Source organism: Neomonachus schauinslandi, chromosome 3 (genome assembly GCF_002201575.2).
Source record: "Neomonachus schauinslandi chromosome 3, ASM220157v2, whole genome shotgun sequence".
Taxonomy (NCBI): Eukaryota; Metazoa; Chordata; class Mammalia; order Carnivora; family Phocidae; genus Neomonachus; species Neomonachus schauinslandi.
Window position 1 is genome coordinate 159,723,438 of NC_058405.1, and position 25,187 is coordinate 159,748,624.

Genomic DNA, 25,187 nt, shown 5'->3' on the forward strand with positions numbered 1-25,187 from the left:
CAGAAAATTCAAATACTTAAACTTCTCTGAAAGTGTTAAGTCTACCCAAATTATATGGAGTAGGAGTTCCTAATGTTAATCAAAGAATCCTTTTAGCATCTTGGGAAAATAGCTTTGGATATACTGCTAAATATAATTAAGCTATAAACTTCACCAAAAAAATAGGAGAGGTTACCTTTGAGCAAACTAAATAATGACAGCTGATCATGCTTTAATACAATCACTCTCCAGTTCCCTTGATTTCTCTTAATACTGTTTCCTGCAACCCCATTATCAATGCATGTCATACTTTAAACTAGCTAATCTTACAGGGTTTGAGAAGGAAGCAAAGAGCATAACCATGGGGTGAGGGCAGCACGCTTTATTTATACAATCTCTAGTCTGCTAATGTTACTAACAAAAAGCCATTTTAAACTTTGACCCTTGTTCTCAAAAACTCCCTTGAGCACTTTACAAAACTTAAAAAAGTTCTACCAACATGATAGGGCAATATTCATGTGGAAATGTGCTTTTAGTAGTCAGAGAATTAGCAAAAGAAATACCTAGAAAGCAAAGATAGGATCAGGGTACCAATAAGCTGTGAGCACAATGATACATTGTAGTGGTTGTGTCATTAATTCACAAGACCACTGTAATTTTGACTCTACCTTTATTAAATATTTCTTGATATCATCATATTTCTCCACAGAGAAGGCACCAACATGCTGAGGAATGAATTCCAAACTCTCTAGTGTCTGAGTCTGCGAACGACTTAATGTCTCTGGACTGTAAAAAGACGAAAGCCCATTATGTATTTCATATCAAGAGCAAGGTAATGGTAATGTGCACATGAAACACTGTCACCAAATAAGGATGAAATGGAGTACCCAGGACAGTGTTTGGCCCAAATGAGCTCATAATTGGTAACTGACTTGCTAGCTATTAGATTTTTCTAACAGTCACTCCAATGTCATTTAATGTTACTTCATACCAACTACAATTAATGAAAATTTTGCTTCAATATCAACAATGGTATTAGGAGATACTATAATGTTAGCCTGAAGAGAAAACTGGTGACAGACTTAGTGACAAGAGAAAAAATGGAATAAAAGAGAGAGGAAGCGGTGAGGAAAAATGAAAACATGAAAGGGCAGAGGAAGAAGGGAAATGAGCTCAAGTAAGGAGATAATGAGGACGCTGTATCTGGTGGTGAGGTAAGCACATAATGGCTAAAGAGAAGCTTTGGATGAAGAGGCCATGATAAAAGACATACTTAGTAATCAACAGACATTTTTGGTAAAGGTATCCTTTTTTTTTTTTTAAGATTTTATTTATTTATTTGAGACAGAGAGAATGAGAGAGACAGAGAGCACATGAGAGGGGGGAGGGTCAGAGGGAGAAGCAGGCTCCCCGCCGAGCAGGGAGCCCGATGCGGGACTCGATCCTGGGACTCCAGGATCATGACCTGAGCCGAAGGCAGTCGCTTAACCAACTGAGCCACCCAGGCGCCCGGTAATGGTATTCTATTACTAGATTATAACCAATTAGAAATGGTACACAATCATTATTATTATACTATTTTAGATAAACAAGCCCTCTGCAGTTGCAACATGTTTTATTATATAAAAGTTCATTCACTCTCATTCCTTGGAAACACCCAACAATTAGAGGACCAAAGGTCAACTAGAGGACCAAAGTCTCAATGTTTAAAACTGACAGGCTCTAACAGTGAAGGCTGACCATCTGCATCACACGCAAGGGGAAGTCCACAGCTTTAATCAATCCTAGGAGTTTCCATTTCTTCTACTAATAGAAAGATTATAAGGTAAAAATCATGAACTTCATGAATGAAACACTATAATCCATTCCTGTTTATCCCAAATATAGGGGGGAGGAAAAAACCAAACTTCCTTCTATACAGCAGGGATTGTCAAGTTCTTTGGGTCCAAATGCCAGGCAATGCTTGTGAGAGTTACTGGCCCAGTTAAAGAATAAGGAAATATGCAGAAAGTAGAGGGGGACAGGGGTGAAGCAGAAGAAAAGGAGAACAAGGGAGAAAATAAGAAAAAGAAAAAAAGGAAGAGGTACATCTGTAATTTTTCTTACAGTACTTCAAAATTGTGGTGCCACTTCCTTTTGGTCTCCAGAGGATGCTGATGACAACTATGCAAGCACGAAATGGCAGTTCCCCTCTAGGTGATGCCTCTTTTTTCTCTAGCTGCTTTCCCGATTTTGTCTTTCAATTTGATTATGAAGTGTCTGTTCACGGGTATCTTTTTTTTCAGGATGCAGTTTGCTTAGCTTCTTGAATCAGCACTTTTGTCTTTCATCATATTTGGGAAGTTTTCAACCATTATTTCTTCAAATATTTTTTTCATCCCCATAACTTTTCTCCTCTCCTTCTGGGATTCCAAGGACACAAATATTAGACTCTCAGGTCCTTAGAGCTCTGTTCCTTTTTTCTTCCCCCATGTATTTTCTCTCTGTTGTTCAGTTTGGATAATTTCTATTAATCTATTCTCAAGTTCACTGATTCTTCTGCTGTCATCTCTATTCTGCTACTGAGTTCACCCAGTGATCTTATTTTGGTTATTAGATTTCTTAATTCTAAAATTTTTATTTGTTTCTTCCTTATATCTTCTTTTTCTTTGCTGATACTTCCAATTTTATTTTATTTATTTTTTATTTTTATTTTTTTAAAAGATATTATTTATTTATTTGACAGAGAGAGAGACAGTGAGAAAGGAAACACAAGCAGAGGGAGTGGGAAAGGGAGAAGCAGGCTTCCTGCTGAGCAGGGAGCCCGATGTGGGGCTTGATCCCAGGACCCCGGGATCATGACCTGAGCTGAAGGCAGATGCTTAACAACTGAGCCACCCAGGCGCCCCTGGTACTTCCAATTGTAATAGTTATTTCAAGTGTGTTTAATAGTTATTTCAAGTTATTTCAAGTGATTGCTCCTTTGGGCATTTTTGTAATAGCTCCTTTAAAGTTCTTGTCATTATTGCAAAATTTATGTTGGGAAGTCTCTGGTATGTATTGATTGTCTTTCCAAAATGAGGTGGTGGTTCTTTGATTACCAAGTAATTTTAGTTTATATTCTGGACATTTCTGAGTATTGTTACGACACTTTGGGTCTTGTTTATATCCTATGAAGAATATTGACAGGCTAGGGGAAGGGAGGGAAAAATAGAATAAGATGAAATCAGAGAGGGAGACAAACCATAAGAGACTCTTAACTATAGGGAACAAACTGAGGGTTGCTAGAGGGAAGGTGAGGGGGGATGGGGTAACTGGGTGATGGGCATTAAGGAAGGCATGTGATGTAATGAGCACTAGGTGTTATGTGCAACTGTTGAATCTCTGAACTCTACCTCTGAAACTAATGATACACTATGTTAATTAAATTTAAATAAAATTAAAAAAATTTTTGATAGGCATAATAAACATAGTAGGCTTGAAACTATTATCTTTAGAAGGATTTGCTTCCTAAAAGTCCCCTATACTGATATGAAATATTCCCTAACTAATAAGGGTAATTTTGCTGTCCGCAACTAGGCTAACAATGTGATTTATGGTGAATATCTGCTTTCCTTCTGGGACTGTGGAATTCTGATAGTTGCTAAGTACAGAGCGTTTATGTGACCAACCCCCAATAAAAACCACAAGCACTCAGTCCCTAATGGGCTTCCCTGGGCAGGAAGATTGTACATGTGTGGCTGCATTTTAGTGCTGGGGGGGGGCGACAGTGTGCTCTGTGAGACCCCTCACAGAAGGGAGAGAGCATGGGAAGCTTGCACATGGATTCCTCCAGACTCTGCCTGGGTCTTCTCTTATGATCCAGTTATAGATCCTCACTGTGTCGCTGCAGTAACTCTTACCTGGATGACTCTGAGTCTTGTGAGTCCCTCTAGTAGATCATTGAACATGTAGTTGATCTTAGAAACCTCTGAAACAGCTGATATTTTTGTTTCAGCCTTCTGTGGGCCGTGGTTTCAATGTCAGTTCACTTCTCAAAGCCTTGGCAGTCCGATTTAGGTCTGTCTGTGAGCATACCACTCAGTGCTCAGTCTGGGACCTGGGTGGAAGTCTACCTATCAGCTCAGTTCTCAAAGTGTTTGGTATGCTAAAATTAGGACCAAATCCACACAAGTGCAGGTCTAGGGTGAGCCCAGGAATTCATAAACAACCTTCCAGGGTTGCTTTCTGGAGCTTTTCTCTCTGTTACCTCCCCTGCATTTTCTGGGTCCCCTATTAGATCCTCAGGCCAGAAACTGCCCACTTCTGTGAACATGCCACATCTAGGGCCAAGAGTTGAAAGGATGGAGATAGAGGCCAAAAAAATCAACGGGATTTGGCCATGACTACTGGACCTGAGGATCCACCAGCAGAGGAAGAACTTTCTACTCCCCAAGAGTTTTTCCTGTTCCCGGATGCTCTAGCAAATGCCATTGTCACCCCTGCCACAGAAGCACCTGGAGGCTGGAGCCCAAGAAAGTGAAGGAAAAAGAACACAGTGTATCTCCTCCACTCTATCTGAGCTTTAAGAGTCTCTCATTTGCATCTTGAGCCAGAAGCAGAGGGTTATTTCTGAAGCTCTGCCTATATACCATAGTGCTTACGTCAAGGTTACAGGTTACACTGAGTTCAGGCTGAGGGATGTTGAAGTTAAAAAACTCATAACTAAAACAAAAACAAAAACAACTCCTAACTGGTTCGATGGTACTTTGAATTCAGGTGTTCCTCCTCAATACTCTGGCTGATATTTTCTTTGCAGAACAGCTGACCATGTATTCTGCCTGGGTTTTATAGTTGAGTTCAGCAGAAGATAAAGGGAGGTGTATTTTATCCATATTACCCAGAAACAGAAGTACATCATTAACTTTTAAATTATATTTTTAAGTTAAATATGTCAAGCCTTGACTACTTCTTAAGTTTCAACTTCCTATAACACTCTGCCCTATGCTGGGCAGGCACTCACTCACCTGTCTCTGTGCTGGCGCCGATTGGTGGTCAGGGCCACAGCAATATTGTCCCATGCTTTCCAGACTTCCCCTTGGCCTGGGTTCTCACAGCCCAGCTGACGCCAACACTCATCAAATACTGCTTTCCACTTTTCATCAGCTGACACTGCCAGGTTTCCCAGCTTCCTGCTAATAAAGTCACATCAAACTTTTATTAATCACTTCTTTTGTGCAAAATTCCTGAAGAAAGAAACTTTCTAATATACAACTGGGAATGCTTCCGTAACAAAACTGCCTAGACTGGCAGTGGTTCTATTTTATAAACACTGAATGAAAATTTTAAAGAAATGATTTTTAGCTACTTAATGTTTATCAGATACTAAAGTGTATAACTGGTTAAGTATGAAGCACATCAGAAATGACTCCTTCGCTTTCTACATTTCCACATAATTGATTTTGTAAAATTGATTTCTGTTAAAACAAGGACTTCCTGTGCTTTGTACATCTCATAATGAGAATTGTAAAATGCATTATATAATACTGGGTTCTAAAAATATATCAAGCATCCATCAGAAGAATCAGAGAAGCTACCAAAATACAAAAACAAAGCTAATGCTGGAATCAATAAAGGAAAATAGATATGTGCCAAAAACACGGAGGAAGAACATAATACACTTAGAGATACAGATTTTGTTTTCTTTTCCACATTGTAGAGTATAATATATATGCTATATATAGGCTTGGCTTTTACTTTTCAAAATCAAGTTGTGTAGGGATTCCATTTAAGAATGCTCTCTTTCAATCAATTTGGGTATCTGCACCATTAACAGTAAAATTAATCCCACACACAGAACTTTTATTCTAAAGCTATGAGGCTATAATCTAAACCAAGACTACAGTTCATGTATAATAGCAGCAACTGGCAATACAAGGAAGTTACACTTGGTTAAAAAATGACTTCAAAAATTTGTTCTGCATTAAAAAAAATTTTGTTCTGTAATTAAAATATTAACAATCTTTGATAAAAGCAAGGCAACTCAAAACACTTAATAATGAATCCACAATTAACACCAGTTACTCACAAAACTTTGGGTCTGTCTTTATCACTCTCATACAGACTAGGCTTGAAGTAGGTTCCAGTGATTTTTATCCCAGATCCCCATTCTCCACTAAAATAGCCTTCTATGTAATCTCCATTTGGCATAGTCAGTGTTCCCTAGGTAAAGTTAAAGAAAATGTCAAATATAGAAGTATTTCCAATTTAAAAACCAAAAGAAAAAAGCACCAAATGGTTAATGTTTTCCCTTTTTAACTCTTTATCAGTCCCCAATTCTCTAAAAAAAAAAAAAAAAAAGAATGTGTACATGCATGTGCAAAAAAATTGTATGAAAATAATCCAAGGGTAAAAGAAAAAAAACTACTGAAAAAAAAGATAAAATATTTTGAGCTGAATGAAATGAACACAAAACCTTCCAAATTTATCCAATCTGGTGCCCAGAGACAAATTTATAGCTATAAATGTCTATTTAGAAAATAAGAAAGCCCTCAAATCAGTAATCTAAAATTCCACCTTGGAGTGGAGTAACGAGTTCAGCAAGGTTTCAGGATACAAGGACAAAACACATAAATCAATTGTATTTTTATATAATAGTGATGAACAATCCAAAAATAAAAGTATTAGACACCAACTATGATTTATCCCAGAAAAGCAATGACTATAATACACCATATTAACAAAGGTTATCATCTCAAATCAGTAATCTACAATTCCACCTTGGGTGCCTCGGTGGCTCAGTTGGTTAAGCATCTGCCTTCAGCTCAGGTCATGATCCCAGGGTCCTGGGATCGAATCCTGCACTGGGCTCCTTGCTCAGCAGGGAGTCTGCTTCTCCCTCACCCTCTGCCTCTCCCCTCACCCCCCGCTTGTGCACTCTCTCCCTCTCACTCTCTCTCTCAAATAAATAAATAAAATCTTTAAAACAACAACAAAAATAAATAAATCCAAAACAAGAAGGAAGAAGATAATAAACATTAGAGCAATGAGATTTTAAAAAAGAAAAATCAATGAAACCAAAATTTGCTTCTTTGAAAAGATACACAAAATTGCCATTCAACTAGATTAATAAAAAAAAAAGACAAAATTACAAAATCAAGAATGAAATGGAGTATTACAGCAATCTTACAGAAATTTAAAAGGTCAAGGGAATACTAAGAGAACAACTTTATGCCAACAAAACTGTTAACTTTGATACAACAGAAAAATTCCTAGAAAGAACCAAATTACCAAACTGACTCAAGAAGAAATGGAAAATCTGAATAGAAGGAAATTGAATTAAAAACTAAAAATATTCTCACAAAATAATGCTCAGGCCCAGATGATTTCACTGGTGAAGTCTCCAAAACATTTGAAGGAGAAATAATACCAAGACTTCACAAACTCTTTCAGAAAACAGAAGAGGAGGGAACATTTCCGAATTCATTCTATGGGGCCAGTTTTACCAAAGACAGACAAAGACATCATGAGAAAAAACTATAGACCATTATCTCTCATAAATATTGATATAAAAATCTTCAACAAAATATTAGCATTAAACCCAGCAAAATATAAAAGTATTATACACCAACTATGATTCATCCCAGAAAAGCAATGACTATAATACACCATATTAACAAAGAACACCATACGATCATCTCAACAGACACAGAAAAAGCTCTTTGACAAAATCCAAGATGTATTCATGACAAAAACGCAACAAACTAGGAAGAGAACTATCTCAATCTGATTAATCTATGAAATACCTTTAGCTAAGATTATACTTGATGGTGAAAGATTTAATGCTTTTCCTCTAAAATAGGGAACAAGGCAAGGACATCCACTCTTACCACTTCTAATTCAACATCTTACTGGAGAATACAGCCAGTGTAATCAGACAAAAAAAAAAAGCCCTCCATATTGCAAAGGAAAAAGTAAAACTGTCTTTATTTGAAGGCAACATGATCCTGTATAAAAGAATTCCTAAGAAATACACACACACTTCACACCAAACCCCTAGTAGAATAAACGAGTTCAGCAAGGTTTCAGGATACAAGAACAAAACACATAAATCAACTGTATTTTTATATAATAGCAATGAACAATCCAAAAATAAAATTAAAAAAATTCTCTTTACAACAGCATTAAAAAAGAATACTTAGGAACAAATTTAACCAAACCAATGCAAGAGATACACACTGAAAACTACAAAATGTTGGTGACAGAAATTAAAGAACATCTAAATAAATGGAGAGATGTTCCATGTTCATGGACTGGAAGATTCAGTATTATTAAAAATGGCAATTCTTCCATATTGATCTACAGATTCAACACAATCCCTATCAAAATCCCAGTAGGCTTTATTGCAAATATTAACAAACCAGTCCTAAAATTTATATGGAAAGGCTAAAGATCCAGAATAGCCAAAACATTTTTAAAATAACAAAGCTGGAAGACTTATACTTCCTGATTTCCTAACTTACTAGAAATCTATAGTAATCAAGACAGTGTGGTACTGGCACAATGAGAGACAAGTAGATCACTGGAATAAAATTCAAGAGTCCAAAAAAAAAACCCCACACATTTTATAGTGAATTAATTTCAGAGAAGTTGTCAAGAAAATTCAATGGGAAAAGTTGCTGAGGCAACTAGATACCCACATGCAAAAAAGATCAATTTAGATATTTAACCCACACCATACACAAAAGTACCTCAAAATGAGTTATAGACCTAAATATAAGAGCTAAAACTATAAAACTTTTAGAAGAAAACCTTTTCTTTTTTGCATGCAAGCAGGGGGAGGGGCAGAAGGGAGGGAGAGGGAGAGAGAGAATCTCGAGTAGACTCCGTGCTGAGCATGTGGAGCCCAACACAGGGCTTGATCCCATGACTCTGAGGATTGTGACCTGAGCCAAAACGAAGAGCTGGACACCTACCCAACTAAGCCACTCAGGCACCCCGAGAAGAAACTCTTAATAACCCTGAGTTATGCAAAAATTTTTTAGATATGACATCCAAAGCCTGATTCATAAGAATGTTTCTGATATACTGGACTTCATTAAAAAGTTTTGTGCTTCAAAAGGCACTAACAAGAAAATAAAAAGAGAAGCCATAGACTGCAAGAAAGTATTTGTGAATCCTGTATCTGATACAGGACTTACATCCAGAATATATAAAGAATGCTTACAATTCAATAAGACTATAAAAACAAGCAAATTCTTAAAATGTCAAAATATTTGAAGAGGTGTTTCACCAAAGAAGATATAGGAATCACTAATAAGAACATGAAAATATGCTCTACATCATCAGTCACTAGGAAAATGTAAATTAAAACCATGAAATATCATTTCACACCTACTAAAATTGCAAGAAGAAAAAAAACAGAAAATAAAAAATACTGGCAAAGATGTAGAGAAATTAGATTCCTCATACATTGATGATGAGAATGTAAAATGATGCAGCCACTCTGGCAAACAGTTGGCAGTTTCTTGATATGTTAAATATCAATTTACCATACAACCCAGCAATCGCATTCCTAAATTCTTCCCCAAGAGAAATGAAAACATATGTTCACACAAGAAGTTGTATTCAAATATTTATTGTAGTATTATTCATAATAGTCTGAAGTGAGAAATAATCTCATGCCCATCAACTGGTGAAGGGATAAACAAAATGTGGTTTTAGAATTTTATTCAGCAAAAAAAAAAAAAAAGGAATGAAACAGGCCACAATATGGGAAAATCTCAAGAACATTATTCTAAGTGTAGGAAGCCACAGAGAAGAGCCCACATATTATCTGATTCCATTTATAAGGACGGACCTGAGAAGGCAAATCTACAGAGTTATAAAGTCCACTAGAGGTTGTCTGGGACTGGTGATAGAAACAGGGAGTGACTGCAGATGAGCAGTAGATGGTGACAGAAATCTTTCTGGATGATGTGAAAGGATCTAAAATTGGATTGTGGTGATGGACGTACAACTCTATATTTACTAAAAGTCATTGAAATGTACTCTTAAAACAGGTGAATTTTATGGTAAGGTAGCTTTTTTTAAAGGTCAAGAAAAAATTAGTAGAAGATTGTATTAGAGGAAGAAGAAAGTTTCCCACCTTTCCACTAAGAGTCCAGTCATCTGAAAATTCTCCCTCATATATAGTATCATCTTCAGAAAGTAAAACCCCATTTCCCTATGTGAAGAAACAAAACAAAAATCACAACAGATAAAATGCAAAGTAACTTCGAGTTCATAGAGCCATAACCCCAAAGCCTTACATAATCTTAAAAGACAAGAAAAATAGTACTAAGAAGGTAGAACATTAATAAAATGATGATTTAAAAGTTAAGGACATGGGAGTTTAAAAAAGTCAATAGTAACTACATGCAAAATATTCTACTCACCATCATTTTATTAAGGTGAAAGTTGCCTTCATAGTATAATCCAAACTGGGTAACTACCACACCATTCCCTTGACATACGTCATCTTGCCACATTCCCATATACTTTTCCCCCCTATATGGAAATAGAAAAGAAATGAAATGAAAAACTGAGGATGAGATGGAAAAAAACAATTATAACATGGAAGATTCCAAGCATCACCCCTATGTTAGTATTTGTTCCATTTTTCTGGTTAAAGTGGTTAACTCTGTGTCTCTTCAAACATGGGACAATGTGGTAACAAAAGACATCTTACTCAGAGTAACGTTCTCTCAGAAATTTAAATAATATAGTCTACCTGACATAGGTCTGCATATATTCCATGTATGTCCTTGATAACTGAAAAAAGGAATGTCAAGAATTCAACTCTAAATAATTTCATTCAAAATGTAATATGTAGACTCAAATTTATGCACTTTTTTCCTACTCCAAAACTTACTAACTTTAAAAAAAGAAATGAGGTTTATCATATAAAAAGTCTAATTCTTCACAAACTCAAACTCAGAGAAATCTTATAATCTCCACTAAAAAAAAAAGTAAGTATAAACTGCTTGTTAAATAATCATGGAGTTTAGTAATAACATCTAAATTTTAAAATCCCACATTATAAAAATAACATGAAGGGGAAAAAAGTATATATTAAGTCCAAAAGCAAATCAGGCTAAATCAAATATGGAGGCAAAAGAAATACATTCCTCCCCAAGGTTTAGTTAATTGAATTTAAGCTTGATTCCCCGGTTGCTGGCATGGTAACAAGTCCCTGACCTAAAGAAAGACCTAAGCAGAAAGGTGTTTAGATGCCATCCTATGAGCCCAAAAGGGAATTTCCATTGGTTCCCTCTGACCTTTTACTCCTATTATCTACAGATTGTTTTAAAGGTTTTACTTTTTATAATAGTTAACACTAAAAGCTTTGTACATGTGGAGCTTTAAGGAAAATGGTACCAAGGTTAATTCTGAAAGGTCCTGATCTTGTAAAGAAGTAACCTATTATTTGGTTCATAAGCAAATGGATAAAATGATGCCTGACAACTGTGTCTTATTAAAAAATGTCTCACTACTGTCCAATTAAGATGCTCAGCCTTCATAAAAGCATCGCTTTTACTGGAGAAGTATAGGAACCTCATCCTCTCACACTCAACTTTGAGATTAGAAGCAGAATACTGTACCTAGTGATATCATCAAAGACACCATATCCTGCTTTCTTATCCATTACCCATTGGCCAATGAACATGCTGGGAGAAGAGGAAGTCAATTTTCCACTTCTCAGGAGACCATGACCATGACGCATGTTATCTTGAAAACAGCCTTCAAACACTTCACCAGAGGCATAACTGTAGTTACAAAGAATGGATGAAGATCACAAACACATTGAATTCTGATGCTCATTTTTTTTTTTTTTTAAAGATTTCATTAATTTATTTGACAGAGAGACACAGCCAGAGAAGGAACACAAGCAGGGGGAGTGGGAGAGCGAGAAGCAGGCCTCCCACGGAGCAGAGTGCCCGATGTGGCGCTCGACCCCAGGACCCTGGGATCATGACCTGGGCTGAAGGCAGCCGTCCAACTGACTGAGCCACCCAGGCGCCCTCTGATGCTCATTTTTACAAAGTTTAGGAAATTCAAAATTATACTCATGTCCTACTGGTAGCTATAATATTTATATGATTATTTTTCACCAATCATAATTTTTCATATTTGAATGAATGAAGCTTAGAAATTAAAGACATCATGGATGGTATTGTGTGTTAACATGGGGAAAAATGTGTATTAATCACTTATGGGAAAATGAAATAATGAGTAATCTCTGAAAGAATGATAGGTTTTGTCCATATTAGAGTTGTTTAATAAACATAAGATATAAATTTATAAGAAAGACATTTAACAGATTCTTCGAGAAAGTTATGGTTTCAAAGGTTTGTACAGTTTTGTTGAAAACTAAGTAACAACCTAATATTTTCATCTGGTGATACAAAGTTACCTTTAAAAGAAGACTTTTTAAACAGTTTCAGTCATAAAAAGAATAAAATATACTACTCCCTGGAAATTTTGGCTACATAAACATTTAAGTCTACATGATTCTTTGAAAAAGCAACACCAGCCCAACAACCCGTCCAATGTTATTACCTATAGACTCCTTGACCACACATTTTTCCTTCTTTCCAATGGCCCACATAATGGTCTTCTTTGTTCAATGCTTTGTTTGGAATTCTGTATTCTCCATATCTACCCAAGGAGAATAAAAAACATCAGAAGATGCATTTATGACATATTCACCTTTTCTATAGATGCACTTATAAACATTTTAACAAGGAGAACAGGAAAAAGAATTACCTATGGGGCGAAAGGAGTAAATGGGGTTTTGGTTTAAAATGTATCTATTACCTAGGCTATCAGGCAAGTCTTAGAGGAGTGGGGCCTCAATCCCACTAGACAGAGATTACGTGTTTCACTCCAACTCCAGTGAAAAGCCTCTCTGCTACTAATTAGCCACATCACCTTGCGTAAGTGCAGGTACCCAGCTCCCTCACCCACGTATGGCGGGGCAAATGAGATTATCTAAAGACTCCTTTCATTGTAAAATTCCCATTAAAAGGAGATTAAAAGACATTATAAAAATTTATATCACACACACAAAAATCACCTACCCCATCTGTATAATAATCTTTTTCATATAGTAAAATAAATTACTTCTCTAACATGATATAAAATACTTCACTGCCATAAGTTTATCATGCAAATATTTTCAGTGTTAGAAAACATGACAAGCTTATACAAAAATATTGTCACTTGAGTACCATTAGATAATATATCATCTAGAAAATTTCTCCTTTAGCACATCACTGAAACTAAAGATGACTTAAAATTACTGAAAGAAAAAAAAAAAGTAAAACTACTGAAAGGAAAATTTGTCTACGTTCTTTGCATAAAAGGGCACCACTATCTCAACAGTTCACCATCAGTATTACCCCAGGTTTTCAGCCTTCACCACTGAGAAATGGACAGAAAACAGTCCCATTTTAACATACAGAAGGGCTGTGTCATTTGAGGTCACAAGGCTATCAAGGTAAATGATTCACTCCAGGTAAATCAAGGCTGCATCCCATATTCCCAGCCCTCTTATGATCACACACCTGCACTGTAAGCCCTAGTACACTGCATGCATTTCTAAAAAACAAAACAAGTATCTATTTGTTTTGAAAATAACTCTCAATACATAATAATGTCATCAGTGGCTGAAGCTGAATTTACTCTTAGTTTTACACAATCTTCTTACCCATCTTCCAAGCCATTCCTGAACATGCCAGAATATATCTTTCCATCTGGCCACTTCAAAACCCCTCTGAAATGCATAAGCAAAAAATAATACAGATCAATGAATGTTTCAGATAACTGATACTTTTTCAGTATTGAACCAGACTATCATCTTCACCTCATGCATAAATCTTAAACATTTTCACCTGCCATGAGGCTTCCCTGAAAGCCAGCGTCCATCATAGGCTGCATCCTTCAGGCGAGGATCCTTATAGAAAGTGTACTTGGCACTGCGTGAAATGGGTGGTTCCTGCCTCTGAATACTGCTGCCACTTCCATAAGGTGGAAGGTCAGATGTCCCCCTCAAAGCCTGATCCACAGCTTGGCTTATAGCCCGTAGCCACTTAGTCTAGGAACAAAAAAGTAAATGTCAATAAGCTTAAGGCAACAACTCATCAAGCACTGCTTTAAATCCTGATAGCTTTCCTTGCTGTGAATAATTTTTCTGTCTCCTAATGTTTTTCTTATTGAGTAATGCTGACTGGCTCTTGGAATTCACTGCTGTATGTTTCAAATTAAGTCACATTAAAAACAAACAAACAAACAAAACCTATAGCCTTGGTTTAACGAAGACTTACCAGACATAATTATGGATCATTAGCCAAGGAAGAACAATTTTTATCTTTTCTTTCCTAGCATAAGAGACAGAAGTAGCCAGGCCAAAAGATCCAAAGAAAATATCATAATGGACTAACCTTTTCCTGGGGTGTTGATGAAATGAGAGTGAACTGCTCCTCAGGTGTAGTTATCTTTAAGCCATTCCTAAAACATTCACAAGGATAAATACCAGTAGGTATGACAACCTGTCATTATAATATCACTCCTCAAATATGAAAAGCAACTTGTTTATTTCAAGAGGAGTAGAAGTCAATTAAATGTAAATGCAGACATGCCCTGGGTTTGGCTCTCACAGTAGGAGATAGAAAGGACACAGAGTCAATTTCCTTTGTGTTGAACAACAGGGATGTGAGCAATGGAGAAGCCCTCTACCTTTTATCATGATCAGCCATGATCTTCACAACAGGCCATTTTACTATCTATAGGCTGGGAAGGTAAGCCTCATTATGCAGAATGGGGAGGACTCCTGAGCTTTTTTTCATGTCTAAGGAAACAACCTAGTAGCAGAGGGAGAGAGTTAGGGTGAGGGTCCGGGAAGGGGGACATACTTACACACCACCAGCTTCTTCAGAAAGTGGCTCTGCCCATAGCGTGGCCAAAGGGAAAACATGATGTGTGGAGAACTGCAAGAAAGAACATGGAGACACATCTGAGAAAGCTCGGGTGGGCCCTGGGGCCTCCGCTATATAACCCCTTTCAAATGGTTAAATCCACCTGGGTGCCACCATCTCAGCCACTTAGTCCCCATAACATAGCTAATCCCAGTAGGTCTTGCCATCTCTGCTACAAGGACCCCTTCACATGGTTGATACTCATTTTCAAGCTGGAAACTAAAAGAGCTCCCTGAAATTTGGTCCATACCACAAATGCAAGCTAAACATTCTCTTTTATTCAATAATTTCAGCAAAATCACAATATTTTTAATACAAACTGATGGTTTAATTAAGTAAAAGTTAGAAATCTGGCATACCTGGGCATGGACTAGGGCATCGTTAAAGAGAATGAACCAATTCACAGAAAACCTCCCAGCATGCTGCAGAGATAGGGCTCGGTTACTGCTCTCACAGAGCAGCCGACGCTCTGGCTTCCTCAAGGAATCCTGGAATTGAAAACAGATACATAACTGAACCATCAGAATTATGTTAACATGCAAAGAGAAAATGAAAAAGACACAAATCACATTTAGGAGAATTTGTTGCTCATGGCTTAGCTTGGTGTTAAACCTGAAGTTAGACAGGATCTGAACATTTAATAAAAGCGCTCAAAGGAAATTAAGAAAAAGGCAGGAACAAACAAAAGGTGGTATGTGTTCAGAGAGGATTCCTAGAAATGAGGGTAGGTGTTGAGGTTTAGAGCAACGACTGCTGTCCTTTGACCACCCTTAGAAAAGGGCTCATTAAAACATTATTATAAACAAATGAGGAATGGAGAAAATTATGACAGTTGTTATGGATATGCCTGCTGTTTGCTGGGGTAATGACAACTGGCATAGTTTACCGTCATTTTCCCGGGAAAGGTCTTCCAGAAGCCCAGTGTGTATTCAGCTTCTTTCCTTTTCCTGCCGAGATGGAGAGCAAGAGACTCATAACAAGAACTGGAATCCTGTAGTTTCTGGTACTCTGGAGATGTCTGAAAGCCAATAATAAAGGGGAGAAGATGAATATAAAACAATTGTTCAGAATCTATAGCCTCAGTGTGGTGTAGATATACAGTATTAAATTTAGGAAAGAAATCCAAATGAAGAACAGACATGGTATATTAAAGGGGGCTGAGCAGAAAGAAGATTGGTTCCAAAAATTCTACTATACACATGTACATATGAAACAGAGGAATAACTCCAGGGGAAAGAAATAAACACTGGCAGTTATCAGTGAGGAAAGCAGCAGAGAACTCATGATAGGGCAAGAGTTCTCAAATGTTTTGGTCTCAGGATATCCCTCTATTTTGCTTATGTGGATTATACCTATTGATATTTACCATATTAGAAAATAGAGAAATAAAAATAACCTTTAATCTTTATTAACTCACTTTAAATATAGTAACAGTTTAAATGAAAAATGACTATATTTTCCAAAACAACAACAAAATGCTTAGTGAGAAAAGTAGCATTGTTCTACATTTTTTCAAACCTCTTTCTTATCTGGCTGACAAGATGACAGCTAGATTTTCATTTCTGTTATTGCATTTAATCTGTTGGTTGAAATAGATGCAGAATATCTTGCTTTATGAGAATATATAGTTGGAAAGGGAGGATTATTTTAATAGCCATTTCAAATAATAGTGGATATTCTTTGAAACTAACCAAAAGTTGTTAAGTAGTAGGTTCTTAAAGGGTAGCTGAAATGTAGAATCTGAAACTACGTTAATCAAACTTTTTGTACTCTATTACATTAAATCCACTGATCTCTTACACTTTGAATAGATATTTTACCTATGCATGATTTTATAGCATGTGGATTAGACATCTGGAAAAATACTGGTTCACTGAATAGTGCAGACCTTCCAAATGTTGAAACATCTTATTATACAATATCAAAAGTTCTATATTATCACCAATCTCATCAGAAGAAGTTGCCAAGTACTGGGAAACTGCCAAACTCAACAGTGATACATACATGTTTCCCACATTGTACTTTTTGCTTCAGAGTTCAGATTTTATCACTGGCCACAAATACTGTCAGTTGTTCTCCTCGAAGTGACAGGTTCATTTACTCATTTTTGAGAAAATATCTGCCTAATACCCAAATCTGAATAAACATAGTTCTCTGTCAATTGTTTTTTCAAGTTAAAAAAAAAAAAAAAAAGCAGCTCTCAACTCAAAAGAAAGTAATCTGGTATGTTTTCTGGAAAAACCTCCATCCTTCGGTATGCAGCAGAGCTGCTCTGTGTACTCCCATCTTGTCACACAGAATATTAAGAAGATCTATACTTGTGTGTGTGGTGATGGATATTAACGAGATTTATCGTGGATGATCATTTCACAATATATACATCTATCGAATCATTATGTCAGATACCTGAAAACAATAGAATGTAACAAGTCAATTACATCTTAAAAAAAAAAAGATGTAAACTCACTTGTTGAGGTTAAATAAAATTAATGATTTTTGCTGTGTCATCAAGAGTATTTCTAAGTGAAACCGGCATATTTTTACTTCTTTTGTTTTTTAACTGCAAGTGCATTGCAGCAAAGAACACAATGACTAGTTTGTTGCCACTGCCTTGATTCATGCTAAGGAGATAGCAGTTCTGTCCAGCTTTACTTTTGCACCACTGGTGGAAAAGAAAATGTCTCCGTATTGTCCTGAAAACAGTCTGATCTTGTGACCCCTCCGAAAGGGTCTTTGGAACCCCCAGGGGTTTGTGGGCCAAGCTTGGAGAACCAACCACAGGACAGGGTATAATTGCCACACCAGATGGAAAGTGAGCAGAAGGTAAAACAAAAGGATGTTCCCTCACATTCATGACTAATTACTTCACAGTCCACAATTCTTACAGTGATTCATATTCATTTTCCATTCATTTAAAAAACATTTAATGGCATATACTACATACAGAATATTCTGAGTGTCAGGGATAAAAAAATAAGTAAGGTACAATCTTTGTCTTCCGGGAGCTTAAAACAAAGCAAAAAAGACAGAAAAACATACAACATAGCAGAATAATGCAATGGTTTTGTTAATAGGCTATCTATCAGAAGAGACAATATAGTAAAGTGGTTAAAAGAACAGACTCTGGAATCCTTGGGTATAAATTCTAGTTTGACCAATGTGCCTCAATTCCTTCATCTGTAGAAAGGGGATAACAGTAATATCTATTTCACAGGGTTGCCATGGGGATTAAATGAATACAAATAACATGCTTAGTACCTGGCACATGGAATGCATTTAATAAATACTAGGTACTATTTTTATCTAGAAAAATGTGTATGTATATATGATGTCTAAGCTGTACCTGAGATCTACTAAATAACAATCTGCAGTGTTGGAATATGGCCATGTGTTTTGAAAAATTTGCACAGATGATTTTGATCCCCAGTCCTGGTGATCATGATAAGAAAATAATGGGCAAAGACAGTACTAACAAAGCACAGAGAAAGGGGTAACCCATTCTTAAACGATGGGAAGAGGAAGGAATGTGGTATAGTCAGAGAGGGCTTCATTTTCATGGTAAAATGACTTTTGACCCAGGCCTTGAAATTTTCCCATAATGAGGATGGTGGTAGAGTGTCTCATGAAGGAAATATAAAACATGTATGTCCAGGGATCTGAACTAACATGTAGGACACAGGATGGTAGATAAGGCTAGAAACAAAAGAGGGTATCAGATAATAAAGGGCCTTAAATGCCAAACTAAAGTCTGGTTTTTCACACAGAATTAGGACCCTTCAGACTGGAAACTGTACTACCAGACTTTCTGAATAGTTCCAAGCTGGTCTGGGAGGGAAGATCTTTGATTAATTGAGGGTACATTGAGATGACATCTGCATCTCAGTGGGTTACTTGTGTAGCTCAAACCTTCATTGCTAAAACTACATCAGTTTGAGTTAAAATTGAAATCAGACTAAAGAAAAGATCTATGAGACTACAGTAGAATCAAATATAAAAAGCCCACAACAGTTTGTGGGTCACTCTGGAGACTGCAATTTATCCAAATAAGGAGGTAAGTTCCAGGATTTAAAAGATTCTAAAGTATATGAGACCGCAGAATCATTATGGTTTCTCTGGAGCCCTTCAGAGTGGGAACAAAATGAAACTACATATTTTAGTACAATTTCAAAGGTCAATGTCTCAGGACCAGCTTTAACATACACCCATATCCTACAATGGTACTAATTTTCTAGGACTCCACCCAACTAATTTCATATAGAAAGTGGACCACTTAACATCTGAGAAAATCCTGTAACACTGTGATTTCTCATACCATCTGCTAAGGTGACCCAAATACCTGGCATGAGTCTATCCTGAGTCCTGGCCAGGTGGTAATTCCACTGCCTTACAGGTATCTCATTACACAGAAAGCCAGGATTTTAAAGAGCTCTGTGTAACTTGTACTAGTATGCACTCAATAAACTTTGACAATTATTGAGTGCGTAACATAACTGGGCCTCAACTTGTGACAGAGTTTCATAAAATGAATACAAAATTAATCTTGATAAGGTCCCGAGAAGAAACTAAATCAACGGCAAAGAGAACTAGATTTACCTATGGTCAAACTTTCTTCTTTCATGTTCTTGAAGAAAAATAAATTTAATTAGACACATATAAATAGTAAATTAATGGAGTTTGAAATCTTGGGGTAGCATAATCCAAACAAACAACTATGATCTTTGGCTTCCCAAGAGTTCAAATGAGATATTTATGGGAGCTTACCACTTCAAAACAGGTAGCAAGCTTTAGCAAAACTTTAGCATAATTATGAAGTCGTCTGATTGGCAAGAAAAACAGAGTATTCAGTATTTCCATCAATTGGGTGTTTTCATCATTTACTTCTGATAACTCTTGCAATAGCTCCTGGTTTTTATTTAGGAAATCACTGGAGATAGAGGGAAAAAAAAGAAATTTAATTAATCTTTTTGGTATTGAAAAATGTATGATATTGAGTAGATATATTTCACTAGATACTACTTTTTTCAGCATGCATGTTTTTAGGTGCTATGAAAGTAGAATATAAATACAATGAAATAAGACAGATAAAATTAAAAGAATTTCCCTGCCTAGAAAATAGATTTTTACATATAAAAAGCAGCATATGGTAGCAATAGTAACTCTATAAGAGAGATGATTAATCACAAACTGTGCCTTGAGGGCGCCTGGGTGGCTCAGTTGGTTAAGTGACTGCTTTCAGCTCAGGTCATGATCCTGGAGTCCCGGGATCGAGTCCCGCATCGGGCTCCCTGCTCAGCGGGGAGTCTGCTTCTCCCTCTGACCCTCCCCCCTCTCATGTGCTCTCTCTCTCTCTCATTCTCTCTGTCTCAAATAAATAAATAAAAAATCTTAAAAAAAAAAAAGTGCCTTGAGTTCTAGGAAATGAATCATGCATCCCACAGTTTCAGGGAATAACTGGAGACCAGCTGACACCACTACCTGTTAATTTCCAAGCCAAAAGTTACAGCAATAAATGGCAAGACTAATTGCTCTCATCAGTTGTACTAAACCGAACTAATGGAGAACAAAGCTCTTTGCCCCAACACAACTGGCATGTAATATTAAAATACTTCTAATTTCTTTTTTTTTCTTCACCTAATAAAAATTAATTATGAGAGTAATGAAAAGCTGCAGGTACCAGTACTACAATTAACAGGAAACAGTAGAGCTAATTCTATGTGAAGATTTCAATGCTGAGATCTTCAAAAGCATTTTAAACTGAAGCCAACATTTAGTTTTTATATTCAGTTTTATATAAGTTCATTAAAATTTTATTGCAAATTTTAATGGTGATCAATAACCCACTGAGACTATGATCAGACCAAAATACTTAAAAGATGTGAAAGAAGAAAAAAAAAGATGTGAAAGAAGAGTTGGTGGGACAGAATAATAATTATTACCTGCCCCTTAATAAGCAATAATTATGTGTCAGGTACTACCCTGAGTGCTTTATAAGCATTATATTACAATTCTTACCTACAAGGCTTCAAATTAGACAAGGTCACACAAGACTATAAGCAAGGATGAATCACTTTATAATCTCTTAGAGAACTGTAGAATAAAGAAATGTTTAACTCAGAAATTAATGAAGTATTATCTTGGAATGGAAAATATGTAATAATATCCAGGAACCCAAAAGTTCAATAGCACAAACTGGATTATCTTATAATGCAATTAAGAGACCTGATAGTGCCCTGGGGAACGTGACCCAGGTTTTTATTTATATTTGGCTTGTGTGGATGTTCCTACTTCCTCCTACATGTCCTGCTGCTGAGATCAGCTAAGAACTCTCATTTAACCCCACGGAAGTGTTCTGCTTTAATCTGCTCCTGAGAGACTGAAATAGCACATGTTGAACACATACCCACTATGACCACGTTTCTTCTGCATGCCCAGTACTAGACCAGAAATGTTCCAACTCTTTTAAGTCCTATTACTTTTCAGGACTCACTCAGGTCCGTGCCTATGGACTTTCCCAAAAAGGCCCTTGTATGTTCTTAGGAAACCTGAACCAAGGACTGTTCAGCTTATCTTCTCTTGGGAGTTTTAATCTTATAGTGGCAGTACTGCTCTCCCCTTACATGGCTAGGTTTGTACTTGTTACTCAAAAATTAATACATTAAGGCACTTGGGTGGCTCAGTCAGTTAAGCATCTGCCTCCAGCTCAGGTCATGATCTCAGGGTCCTGGAATCAAGCCCTGTATCGGGCCCCCTGCTCAGCTCTGCTTGTGTGCTGTCTTTCTCTCTCTAACAAATAAATAAAATCTTTTAAAAAAATAATTTAAAAAATTAATACATTAAAGGTAGAACCCAAGTGTCCATCAATAGATGGATGGATAAACAAAATGTAGTGTGTGTGTGTAGTGGAATATCATTCAGCCACGCAAGTTTGATATATGCTACAACACAGACAGACCTTGAAAACATTACACTTAGGGAAATAAACCAGACACAGAAGGACAAATATTATATGATTTCACTTATGTGAGGTACCTAGAATAGGCAAATTCATAAAGACAGGAAGTAGAATAGAGGTTACCAGGTGCTAGGGGTGGGGAAAGGAAGGAGAAATTATTGCTTAATGGGTACAGAAAGAGTTTTTGTTGGGGATGATTTTAAAAAGTTTTGTGTACAAATAGTGGCAATAGTTTACACAACATATATGTTCTTGGTGCCACAGAATTATACACTTAGGAATGTTTAAAACGATAAATATTATGGAATGTATATGTTAGCACAGTAATTTTTAAAAAACCCACATGATGATCAAACCACCAGGCTAGCATGAGTTGAGTATCTAAATGATAAACCAGTTGAGTGATGAGAGCTTGAGTATCAACATCCAAGACCTACTAACTGCCATGTGGGCTCACCAGCTATGCTCTAGAGGTTCTCTTTTTAAATAAATACTACAAAATAACTTAAAATACTGACTTTGTAAATAGAAATTGTAAAAAGATGTTATTATTACCTTTTAAATATGTAAAACCCCAGGGTTCATGAACCACAGCTTGGGAAATGCTGCCCAAATCCAGACTTAATATTTGCTTCCAGAGCTTAAAGTCACCCATTGTTTATTAATTGCTTAACACCTGCCTAGGTTCTAGCAAGAGGCTTTCACTTATGTCATCTGCTTTAGCTGCTCTAACAAGGAGTCAGGTCAATTCCTGAGTACTGTGAACTCTGGAAAAACTAGAGGAAGGTTAACAAAAAATAAAATAAAGCTAAATAAGGCATCAAGGTCACCAACTACTATTGTCCTTCAAGAAGCCCAGAAACCTCCCCATTTTTTTTTTAAAGATTTTATTTATTTATTTGAGAGAGAGAATGAGAGCGAGAGAGCACGAGAGGGGGTAGGGTCAGAGGGAGAAGCAGACTCCCTGCCGAGCAGGGAGCCCAATGCGGGACTCGATCCCAGGACTCCAGGATCATGACCTGAGCTGAAGGCAGTCGCTTAACCAACTGAGCCACCCAGGCGCCCAAAACCTCCCCATTTTTAACTTGTCACAAATCTCCACCTATTTTTGCATCCTCCTATAATAAAGCTGCTTTTCTTCAAGCATTACTATTTGGAAAAATAACCATTCTTTTTTTTTTTTTCTTCATTTAATTACTGGTTTGGCTGCAATCATTTTCTCCTATTTTTTTGGCCAAGATTCAGCATTTCACCAACACTAAATGTTAAATAAGCTTTTTTTAGTCAATATAATATATAGATGTATAATAAATGTAAAATCAGAAATTACAACAAATATAAACTTGTCAGTTAAAAGCCAGAAACTCTCAGATGGAAAAAACAACAAAGCAGTAAGTCCACCAATTTGCTGTTTACAAGAAATATACAAAAATATTACAATACAATACAGGCAGATTAAAAGTAATAGAATAGAAAGTGGTGTCATTATATTAATATAAATCAAAATAGCAAGATCAAAAATTTTAAACTTACTACATAAGGTTAAAATAAAACACTCTTTAATCTGTCATTAAAAAAATGAAGGCTGCTGGGGCATCTGAGTGGCTCAATTGGTTAAGCGTCTGTCTTTGGCTCAGGTCATGATCTCAAGAGTCCTGGGATCAAGCCCTGCGTTGGGCTCCCTGCTCAGCAGGGAATCTGCTTCTCCACTCCCCCTTTCCCTCTGCCCCTCCCTCCTGCTCATGCCCACTTTCTCTCTAATAAATATTTTTTTTTTAAATGAAGGCTGAACCCTTGTACTTTGGAAATGAAGGACATAACAGGAGTCAAAGAAAAAATCAAGATGGAAATTAGAAATATATTTACAATTGAATGATTATAAAAACAAAAGGTATCAAAGGTTTTAAGATACAGCTAAAGCAACACTTGGAGGGAAATTTATAGCCTTGGATGAGTACATTAGAAAAATCCAAAGATTGGAAAATTGATGAGCTAAATGCTAAACTCATGAAGTTGGAAGACATTAACAGGGGAACACAAAGAAAGAAGGAAATAAAAGGCAGAAATTCAGGGCACCTGGGTGGCTCAGTCAGTTAAGCATCTGACTTCAGCTCAGGTCATGATCTCAGGGTCCTGGGATGGAGCCCCATGTCAGGCTCCGCACTCAGCAGGGAGTCTGCCTGTCCCTCTCCCCTCCACCCACTCTTGCTTGCTCTCTCTCTCTCTCAAATAAAATCTTTTTTAAAAAAGGGCAGAAATAAAATAGAAAACAAAGAAAAGTAAGTAGTAACTAAAGCTTAATCTTTGAAAAGAAAATTAAAAAGGGTAAACTGCTGACAAAACTGACCAAGATAAAAAGATAAAAGACTCAAATAAATAAGAGGAATGAAAAATAGGGGATATAACCACAGTTATTATGGAGGTGAAAACATCTTAAGACAATGGTAGCAATATTATGCCAATAAATTTGAAAACTTGGATGCAATAATTTTCCAGAAAAATACAAATAATTAAAGCCACAAGAAGAAATAAAGACCTGAACAGATCTATTCATTACAGAAATGAAGTCAGTAGTTTAAAAACTCCCTACAGAAATGCCCCCACAAAAGCCATACGTTTTTACAGATGAATTCTACAAAATCTCAAAGTACAGATATTCCCTATCTCATGCAAACTATTCCAGAAAATACAAAGTTCCCACACTCACTTTATGATTGCTAGTGCAATCTTCTTATCAAAACTTCAAATTCAGAAGAGAAGGAAAACCTCACATTCATATAGATGCAAAAATCTTAAATACTAGCAAATTGAGTCCAGCAATGCACTGAAAAACTAATATAGGCAGACCACTGAATTTATCTTGAGAACTCAAGGATGTTTACCATTAAAAAAATAATCAATTGCTCTTCAGCTTTCAGGAATAGAAGGGACCCTCCCCTGCCTTTTTTAAGAAGGGAGCCTTTTAACCCTATAAATGATATTTACCAAAAACCTAAGGCAATCATCTTTAATGAAGAAATACTAAAACTATTCCCCTTGAAGATCAGAAATGAGACAAGGATGTTATTACTCTATTAGGATATAAGATCAAAAGCAAACATGGCAAAACATTAACATCTATTAAATCTGGGTTGTGAGTATATATGTTATATGTTTACTATTAAAATACAACTGAATTTTTTAAACTTGCCTTTGTCTCTAGGTCAACACTTGTTGAGAATCTACATAGTTCAGAATGATTAGCCTCATGTAAGAGGCTTAAATTATCCAGAAGCTAAATG

General features: G+C 36.4%; 1 protein-coding gene across 1 annotated transcript in view; it reads right to left on the bottom strand.

Annotated features, from left to right (window-relative positions):
* Positions 1-25,187, bottom strand: part of ALS2 (alsin Rho guanine nucleotide exchange factor ALS2) — a 75,205-nt gene that overhangs the window by 9,067 nt on the left and 40,951 nt on the right. Inside the window, exons 13-26 of the mRNA XM_021702785.2 lie at positions 19,716-19,878; positions 15,841-15,972; positions 15,314-15,442; positions 14,896-14,966; positions 14,421-14,487; positions 13,872-14,074; positions 13,688-13,753; positions 12,538-12,636; positions 11,580-11,744; positions 10,374-10,485; positions 10,085-10,162; positions 6,026-6,159; positions 4,965-5,132; positions 648-765 (exon numbers count right to left, since the gene is read on the bottom strand). Coding sequence (XP_021558460.1) covers positions 648-765; positions 4,965-5,132; positions 6,026-6,159; positions 10,085-10,162; positions 10,374-10,485; positions 11,580-11,744; positions 12,538-12,636; positions 13,688-13,753; positions 13,872-14,074; positions 14,421-14,487; positions 14,896-14,966; positions 15,314-15,442; positions 15,841-15,972; positions 19,716-19,878 — 1,705 coding nt within the window. The remainder of the gene's footprint in view (positions 1-647; positions 766-4,964; positions 5,133-6,025; positions 6,160-10,084; positions 10,163-10,373; positions 10,486-11,579; positions 11,745-12,537; positions 12,637-13,687; positions 13,754-13,871; positions 14,075-14,420; positions 14,488-14,895; positions 14,967-15,313; positions 15,443-15,840; positions 15,973-19,715; positions 19,879-25,187) is intronic.